This window comes from Crocuta crocuta, unplaced genomic scaffold (assembly GCF_008692635.1).
Source record: "Crocuta crocuta isolate KB4526 unplaced genomic scaffold, BGI_CrCroc_1.0 scaffold271, whole genome shotgun sequence".
NCBI lineage: Eukaryota > Metazoa > Chordata > Mammalia > Carnivora > Hyaenidae > Crocuta > Crocuta crocuta.
Window position 1 is genome coordinate 3008061 of NW_027527824.1, and position 9875 is coordinate 3017935.

At 43.6% G+C, this 9875-nt stretch overlaps 1 protein-coding gene across 1 annotated transcript in view; it reads right to left on the reverse strand.

Moving 5' to 3' along the window:
- TECTA (tectorin alpha) overlaps window positions 1-8750 on the reverse strand; it is a 70608-nt gene extending 61858 nt beyond the window's left edge. The window contains exons 1-3 of the mRNA XM_077776680.1: window positions 8687-8750; window positions 5456-5589; window positions 2282-2569 (exon numbers count right to left, since the gene is read on the reverse strand). Of these exons, the coding sequence (XP_077632806.1) occupies window positions 2282-2569; window positions 5456-5589; window positions 8687-8750 (486 nt within the window). The remainder of the gene's footprint in view (window positions 1-2281; window positions 2570-5455; window positions 5590-8686) is intronic.
- Window positions 8751-9875: the final 1125 nt, after the last annotated feature.

Below are 9875 nucleotides of genomic sequence, written 5' to 3' on the forward strand. Positions count from 1 at the left end.
GAGACAGGCATAAAGTCAAGGTCATGGGAAGTCTAAAGAGCGACCCTCCTCCAGACCGGGATTCTCCTTCAGGTAGTAAATCTCTGCTTCTGAAATAAAGATGGAAATATCTCTGGTGCAGGCAGGTCTTGAGAACAAGCCAGAAGTCACCCCAAAGCCAACCAAGCACCCTAACCACCCTACAAGGGCTGGCTCATGCTCACTCATGAGCTTTGCTCTCTCACACGTTCTGCCCTGCTCTCACACACCCTACAAGTATGTATCTCCTCAGCATTGGCTCTTAGACTCCTCCAGATCTGTTTTTAGTGAACCTGTTTTTTCAGTTCTTGAACAGCCTTCTTATGTTGCAGAGGACTTTCGGTGATGCCTGGAGGAGGCAGCTCGGGAGAAGAGTCCAGGAATTGGAGTTAGGGGACATTAACTTGAACCTTGCTTGGCCTCCTGTGAGGTTCGAATCTCCTCACTTGCCACTTGGGGAGGTCACTTAACTTCCTGGGTGTATTCCCTCTCACCTTTCAGGTGGAACGAGTTCTGCTTACCACGTAGCATCCCTGTGGGGGCTAAATGAGATGCACAAATAGCCTGTCACAGCCTGGGCTCACAGTAAGCTCTCAGTAAACATTAGCTTTCCTTCCTTAAAGTAAACAAGCCCCCTTCTCTCTTCCTGGCTATCGAGCAATGGTGCCTTCCACCTCTAAGAGACTTCTCACGCCGTGTGCTTATTTGGCCCAGTAATATGTGTTCCTACAGAGGAGGGGAAACCTGGGGTGATGACAGATGGGAGAGGAGTCAGTTTCAAAGATAGGGATAGATGGACTCATCGGAAGGCTTGTACTATCTTTTCTCCACGGAGAAAAGCACTTAGATGTTTTCTCATCCATCCTCATTGAACGAGTTCTTACCTAGCCCCAAAACTTACTCCAAAGTACAAACCAGAAAGTATCTAAATTATCTTGCCATTTTTATGGCCAATGGAAGTTTTTTGGGGTAAAAATGGTGGTCAGCATTTGATGGGCATTTCTTCTCTCCCCCTGCCCCCCACTAAAATGTATTGATCCCTGGTATCCTGCATTTTAACGTTGTAAGGTATGAAACTTAAAGGACATAAAACATCACTCCAGGAGCTGTTAGCAATCCATAACGTGAGAGAGGCAAATGTATGCTTCTTGAGAGGTTATTTCTAGCCAATGCATCCACTGTTTAAACTTGTGTCTTTCTGTCTTCCAGAACCTCTTAGCGGTAAAGTGTATCTTCATGCCCTGGGGTCGGAAGGTTCTACAACACACCGTGCTTACTGTGGGGCAGCCATGAACAGCTGGCCCAGCACTTTTCTACCTCTGCTGCTAACTCGGCCATTTCTATTCCATCCCTAAACAACTGACTCATTGCCAAGGAAATTGGAAAACAGATGGAATTGGAAATAACGCTAAGAAAGCAGAGGGCAGGTTTTTGAATGTCTTTGCTTCCTGGGAATTATACAATTGGAGACGCGTCTGCTATTTCAAAAATCTCCACTGCCAAAGTCACCCAAACGAGCTACAGACTTTCGTGAAAACTGTGTTCTGTCCCTTTATGTGGAAAGTTGATTATCTCTACGATAATGCCAGTGATAATCTTTCTTATTTGACTTTTATTTGCCTGCTCATTTGGGATTTCAGAGCAGATGTTGAAACTTTATTCATGAAACACTTTAACTGCCCACTTCAATTAGCATCAAATATGAATAATCCCAGACCTGGTCACAACAACAACAACAAAAAAGGTCATAACATAATAAAATGAACCAGGTCATTTGTACCCAAATCCAGTCCCCTATTTTCCACTTCCTACCAGGCTTTGTGAAAACAGAAAAAAAAAGGGAGAAGGGGGAAGGGAATCAGCTGGTGGAAAGAGGCATTTGTGCTCCCGGCAAGAAAAAAGGACTTTTGGGTTTCTGATGGGTCCCTAATCATGTGGCCTGGATGAGGTCACAGGGCCTCAATCACTCTCCTGCAAAATAGGAATGCTACCTTCCACAAGAAAATTATGGAGAGGCTCTTTTTAGATATTCATAATGATAAGTGATAGAGATGACACATGGGAGATATCATTACAGCTGCCTGGACTGCTCAGGTATGATATCTCCCTCTGTTTCCTGGAAAGTGGGTGGCAAGACTCATTAGTTTAACCCAAGAAACTGACACTCCTCAGCTCTAACAATTAGACTCTGTCATAGCAGTGAAGATGGACAAGAATGAGATGTCAGGATATGAAGTGGAAAACAGAAAATTTGAATGATTACAGGTGTGGTACTGCTCCCTCCATAAAACGTGACTTCCTCCCATGTCACAATGAAAACCCAAGTGGCAGAGAAGGTTGCCATGTCTTTGAAGTACTTCCTGATGTCCTTGGTGGCTCTTTTCAGGATGACAGGGTCCATGGTCTCTCTGTAATAGATCTCTCCCCGGATTCCATTGTGCACATCTGCCCAAAAGGGAGCAATGAAGGCCCTCCCATCCGTCAGGGGAAAGGATTCTGGTGTGAACTGGCTCACTAGCACATTGAAGGAAACTACTCCATTGTTGTTGACCTGCAAAAATAAGAGAGGTTGGCCACAGTGGATCCGCAAAGGTGACGTCAGAGTCACAAACCAGTACAGACATTGGCCTAATCATATGGATGAAAACAACTTTTAAACCACTGAATTGGAACCCCCAAACACCAGCTTCCAGCACTCAACGAGGAGGTCCATTTACTCCCAGACAAATTCATTGCTTTTCTTTCACTTCCAATTTGTGGTCAGCTTCATTTCTTATTAATAATCAGTCTCATTTTCATGTTCTTTATCCTATCTCTATTTACACTTATCAAATGCTACTGGGGTGTGTGTGTGTGTGTGTGTGTGTGTGTGTGTGTGTGTCGGGCCAGGCAGGAGGTAATGTGGACCATAAAGAAGATTCAGCATGACAGATGCAAAATAGAACAGCAGCAACAACAACAATAACAACAAAACCACGGAAGAAACAAGTTAAATGAAAACACTGTTGAGCTGTATATTAGACCTTGATTCCTAGTAGAAGAGAGTCAGTAAAAGACAAATCAAATACTCCATTATTGAACTCCAATCTCAGGATCAACCATATCCTGTTCCAGATGAGGCATTTAAAGGACTCCTATTGATTCGATTGACTTCACAACCACTCTGTACCCACAACAAGGACGAGGTTACAACCTACAGATGCCCAATTCCATGATAGCTCTTGCAGTCTGATGGCTTCTTTGTATGATCTCTGCACAAAAATGGAAATATGAAATCTTTACAGTGTATATGTAAATGGCTATCTTATGGCGATCTCTTCATGATTTGCAAAAGGCTTTGTAAATTACTAAGCCTACTATAAATCACAGCCAATATGTACACTCCTTTGATGCAGGACCTGTACACAATTCAGTCTCTGCCTGTGTCTGCAGCTCAGTGAGACTGATTTAACCTGTGGCTTGTACGATGGCTTCAATAGTAGAAACGTCTGGGATGGGAACATTTGCAGTTCCTGGATACAGAAAACCTGGAGATTACTTTGCTATACATTTCAATTGTTGGTTGCATTCCCCTTAATCAGTAATATCATGGACATTAACTGTGACCCGGATCCCAGAGGTAAGTTATCCATGCCCGGGCCAAGGGTGCGTCAACCTGTTTTGGTAGCAACAGTGTGGGTTTAGAAAGGAAAGGGGCACCTGGGTGGCTCAGTCGGTTAAGCGTCCTACTTCAGCTCAGGTCATGATCTCACAGTTCATGGGCTCAATCTCTGCAACAGGCTCTGAGCTGACAGCTAGCTCAGAGCCTGGAGCCTGCTTGGGATTCTGTGTCTCCCTCTCTCTCTGACCCTCCCCTGCTCACGTTGTCTCTCTGTCTCTCAGAAATTAAAAAAAAAGAAGAAGAAGAAAGGAAGGAAGCCAGAGACTCAGCTACAAGAACGTTACAAGTCTCTTCTCTGCAAGAGATAGTGAACAACCCAGAGCAGAGGCTTGAAGAAGACTGCATGACTCAAAGGACTGGAAACCCAGGGAACATTTTTCCCTAAAATAAGTCTATTCCAAATTAAGGACCCTCCTTTTGTAAGGGCAAGAGTTGTTCAGACTCTATGGTACAATAGAGGAGAAAGAGAAGCTTGATGAAACACATTTTTTCTAGAGGTCTGCGAGACTAGGGCTTCCAGAATGGAAGTCCTGGACACCTCTCTCATCTCTAAAACCAGCGCAACACATTCTGAAACTTACAATCGGCTATTAGAGACTAAGGAGGCTCTGCTGTGAGTGGAGCCCAAAAGGCATTTCAGGATGCCAGAGCAATGCGTTCGCTAGAGACTAACAGCTGTCATTAAAACACAGACTAGCAGATGGAGGTGGTATTGAGTCACATGTGTTTCGCTTATAGTCTGTAGTGAAGATCAGAGGTTCTCAAACTTTTGTGGGTATCAGAATCCCCTGGAGGGCTCATTAAAACTCAGATTACCAGGCTCCCTTCCCAGCTTCTGATTCAGCAGGTTAGGGGAGGGCCCTGAGAAGTGGCATTTCTAACAAGCGCATGCTGCAAGTTCAAGGACCACTGGTTAGATAGTGGACAAAGGAACCGCTTTCTGATAGGTGGCAGTCCTGAGCGGTACATCAAAGTGGGAATACAGAGGTCCCAGATGCAGAGATGGCCAGAGACAGAGGCGTTGGAGTTTCAGTTCTTCCTTCAGGGCAAGACACAGAATAGAATAAGATGTGATGGAATCGACATATGCCTCATCCCATGCTTTAAGGCCAAAGATAAAGACAGGTTCAGTTTCTCTGAACCTTCTCAACGTGCAACCATTCACTAGCAACAAACTCAAAGAGCTCAGAAAACAACCTGAGAACACAGGTACCCAGGAGAGCTCTGACAGCAAATGGTACCATTTTTTCATGCAGGCTTGAAAACGGAACCCCATGGCATCCCTCAGACCCAACAAGGACGACCAGTTCTGCAAACAACTTATATAGAATAGTTGATTACCCCTTTACTATGCTCTGGCTGTATTCCAAATTGGTAGGAAGCTGAAGAACAGCAGATGCCTAAACTTTTTACACCCCCAGAAGGGAAAGAAAAATGATATTGCCCCCATTGTGGTTCATTGTATCTTTTTATCTTGTCGAGTAGCAGAAATAATGTTCATGGCATTGGGGCCTCTGCTTCACTTCTGTGTTTAATCACCCACAAAAGCAATTTATTGCCCTGTATACTCCTCTACTATGAACATTAGCCATTAAATATACCTTTGACTTTCTTAATCATAAAACCTATCAGCTCATGAAATCTCAGAACTTGTCGTTGCAGCTGGTGATAAATCTTCCATTCCTGGTGCCCTGGACGAAGGTATTTAAAATGGTTTCCTTAATGATAAACAAAGAGCAGAGCCACGGAGCCACAGCCGGGCTCCCCTCCACTTACATAGACGGTGCGGTAAGGAACGCCAAAGAAGAAAATGGGGATGGCCAACTTAATCTCAGACGAGCTTCCATCATCTACTTTCGGGGTTTTCGTGTCATTCTGCCAGAATGGATACATGAGCTCCCTGGGCTGAGCTGTCGAAAGTGACAGTGGTTAGATAGATGGCAGAGCCCTTTTTGCTTGGCAAGCCGCTTCCCTCCCACCCACTAAAGCCAGCTTTTTTCAGGAAGCTTTACAGACTAAATGCAAGTCAGACTGCCTTTTCATTTATCCTAAACCTAAGCCGTACACAATGCATTATCTTCTGCCTCTGGAAAGGGAAGTACGGGAGTCATGCCATTTCTCCTTAGGAGAAATCGCTTCATGCTTCATGTCTATGCTTCTACATGTTCTGGAGAGAACCATGGTTAAAACTGCCTGGAGGGCTGTGACATCACCCCTGCCTGAAGCTCTCAGAGCTCTGAGACAGGGCCTCTCCATCTGGCATGGCGTAGGATAGCTTCATCCTTGATTGGAAGGCAAGCTGAGAGAAGGTGGCCTATGGCTATGAGCCTCCCTCCTGGTTTAAGAATTCTACTATCATGTCTTTTCCTGAAAGGAGTCCCCTCCTCCTGCTGCACAGTAGGAGAAGATCCCAGATTCCGGAAGGAAATAAACAGCAGTTGGAGCCAGGACAAAAGTGAGAGGAGAGGGTTTGTAGTAACAGGCCCACAAATGACCTCCATTGAGCCTGGGCCCTGCGAGAGGGCTCTCTGCCCAGTTCCTGTTTACAAAAGACGGACACGGGAGCCTCTGGGACGAGGGAGGCTGGGCCCCAAGAACCCTTTGGAGAGGAGGCACAAGGTTCTTACGCATCAGCCTGGTCAAAGGTGAGCGTCATTGCATGAACACACACAGCTCGCCTCTGGTAAACCACATCACCACCCATCCTGGCAACCTGGCTTAGTTCTCAGCAGTGTCTCTTCCAAACTCTTGCAAAGGTGGCCTGGTTCAGCGAGAGAATCTTTTCTCTACCTCTGTCCTTTCTTCTCTTGAATGAAAACAGAACAACAGAATATCACCTTTTCTTCCTTTTATTATTGTTAGTTTATTATTGTTAGTCACGGGCAGTAGTAAATCCATCTGGAGCTTCTGGCCATGGATCTGGAGCTACCTGCTTGCGACACCTCATTCTTAGGTGAGGTCCTCTCCTTGGGAAAGTCCCTGCTCTGTGCTGATGCTATGTGTGCAGCTGATAGGCAGCGAGCACCTAGGCCAAGGACCGTTCTGCTCCTTCGGGGGCTTTTTAATGAGGATATGACAGCTCATGTAAGGGAGAATGCAGAGTGACCAGAAAGGACTACAGCAGGGCCTGGCCAAGTGCCAGCATGTCTCCTGGAGCAGGGACAGAGAGCTGCCTGGTCGGAGAGCTAATCTATTTCCAATGGCTAACAGAGGAGAACAGAAAACTAGCCCAGTCATTAGTGCATGAGCATTGTTCCTCAGGCCCCGGAAGTCTCCAGGAAGCCAACCAAATGGGAACGTTAAGGGGTGCCATAGCTGGTGTGTAATCGGAGGAGTGCTCAGCCGACGTTCCTTATTTAATGCCACAGTCAGCAAGGAAAAAGCGCTCTTTAAAATTGTATTTCACACACAAGTAACAAATGCCAAATTCCTAGAAGATAGGATCCTTAAAAAAAAAAAACTCTTTATAATCCCTATCATAGCATTATACGTAGGCACTTATTAAATTTGAAGGGTGATGCATTTTCTTAAATTAATAATAACAAATCAAACCGCGTCATGGATTTATCTTTCATAGGGAACATTTAGGAGTCGTGCCAAGTGTGAGAAAGGGCTGAAATTCACGCTGAATCATAATCATTATAATGAAAGGCTTAATTCAGATTCTGGGAAGCATTGGCCGGTCTGCCTAGGAAAAGGAAAGTCCATAACCTCTCATGGATGGTACAGGAAAGTATGGTCATGGAAGCTCTCTCTAACTTCTTTCCTGGCTCTAAAGGTAGGCAAATTTGCAAGATTCTCCTCTTCAAGAGTGAGCCTAACTAGTTCATGATTTTAAACAGGAGAGAATGAACCGTTCAAATTTTTCCATTTTAAGAATACAAATAATAAAGGCACTCAATATGGCCAGTACTCGATAAATACTTGTTGAATGAGAAAAGTGTTTAATAAAGGAAGTAGGTTGAAACCACAGTAGTTTCCACCTTCAAAGCCATCACTATTCTAAAAATATAACGTGTAAACAGCATGGCCTATCATTAGCATCAGAATCAACTAAACAAGATCCCTAACCATGCTGGCTTTAGGCTGAGAATTTCACAGTAAATACATGACTATGCTCGCAGAACGTTTTTCTTTCTCACCAAATAAAACACAACTTTCTTAGAGCAGGTGTAGGAGGCTGGGGTCCACGGGGCTCTCATTATTGTGGGGTTTCACACTATAGTTTGCATATTATCAGTGTTTAAAGGTACCCAACTGTAGCAAAAAGTGTTAGACTACCCATGCAGCATAGGTCTGTTCACTCAGACTTGTAATCATGTATCAGCTGAACCCAACAAATAAAACCAAGAAAAATGCTTTAGAATTTTAGTCATAAAAGTTTCAAATCTATATAGATTTTCCCATCTTTCTTCTCTAAAATACAAAAACAGTAGAAAGAAATGTATGTAGCCTCTCACCTACCCGGGGCTATGCTACCCAGAGAAGATGGAATTACTGAGGGGAATGGTTTTCTTATTTCACTGCAAGTTTTAGATTTTCTTGCCATTGTAAAAGTCCACGCAATATACAAGTCAAAGACATAAATGCCATCGGGAATTCCTGATTTGGGCTAAAACAAGTCTATTTTTTAAATACACTTTAAAACTTGAGCCACCGATTAAATGCCCTCATTGGAATCAATCATCAGGCATGGGGTACACATGGACCTATACCATATACTTGTAATGAAAATTATTTGCATTAAAGATCTACCCCATTAACATGGGGCAACCTAGCATATATACATTGTGTTTGAAGTTAAATAAGAAAAAGTACGAATATAAGTGAGCGTCATTCAAAGTTAATGAATTTTGCCCTTGACCACGGAATGTGATTTACGTTTTTCTTGCTGTATCTGTAGACACATGTACATCTGCCCCGACGATTATGGTTCCAACAAAAGTATCTCTTTATAAATTCAAGAGCAGGCTAATCAAGAGCTTTATGGAATTCTGAAGTACTCACCTTGCTGCCGTACAAGTGCGAAGATGAAAGAGACCCAAATTCTAAGTAATGATGAATAATTCATCCTGGAATTTTAAAAAGAAAAAGAAAAAAAAATCCCCAGCTTTGCCAGAGTAAACAGAACACCAGGTGTGTTTGGTGGCAAATCGCAAGCCACATCACCACCATCATAGAACAAATTCACGTAACAACATCAACAGTTCTGCGTGAGGGTGAAATTCCCTGAGTGCTGCCAGGTCCTCCCAAATTCAACACTTCCTGAACAAATTAGACTCCCCCGTGAGATGCCAGTTGGGAAGTATAATAAGATCATTCAGATTGCAGGAAATTATATGGAATCGACGAAGGTGGCAATGAGTAAAGCAAAAGCGTCTGTAAGCATGAGAAATAGGACCAGACTCTAAAGAGGCAGATCCCGTGTTCTGTCTCTAGAACAAGCAACAAGCGACCATCCTCTGTGAGACCTGCTCCCCTCAGTTTTAAAACAGCTTTCAATCAGGATCAAATAAGAGTTGATTAAAGCACAATGTGCTTCTGCGGGTAGGAGAGGAGGATTTAGAGTTTTGCCGTTGCCTTCTCTATAGCAGGGGAGCCAATCCCTCATTTTGAAGTACGGGCCAGATTCACAGGCCATAGAAGACTCTGTCCACTGACTTTCCACGGAGAAAGGAATGATAGACACATTGGTAATAAAAAGGACCCACACCAGGATTACTCCTTGGAATTGCAATAAAAATAGAATCCTGTACACAGCAAGTAATTAGTTCCGGCAAATTAATTAAAGGAGGACCATCACAAAAGTGAACTTGTTTTCACCTTAGTTACAATCATTTGCCCTCTGTTAGGAGCGTGGATGGTTTGTGCCACTCCACAGAGCTGAGACGCAGATGTATATGCAAAGCTCCAGGTTAGGCACATACCTGCTTGAGAACCAGATACATAGATAGACTCTGGACTCTGCTCCCGCTAAAGATTCTCAAAAAATTAAAAAAACAAAAACAAAAAACAACCCTCCTCTTATTAATGGAAACTATTGCAATTTTTCAGCCACATTTTCATGGAAAAGTCAGTGAATTTACCCTGGGAGAGCTTTATTGTAAATCTTCAATGCCAGGCATACACATTCAAAGCCCAAGCACACAATAAATATTAGTCCGTTTGCTGAAAATGGTAGTTAAGGCTAACAGAG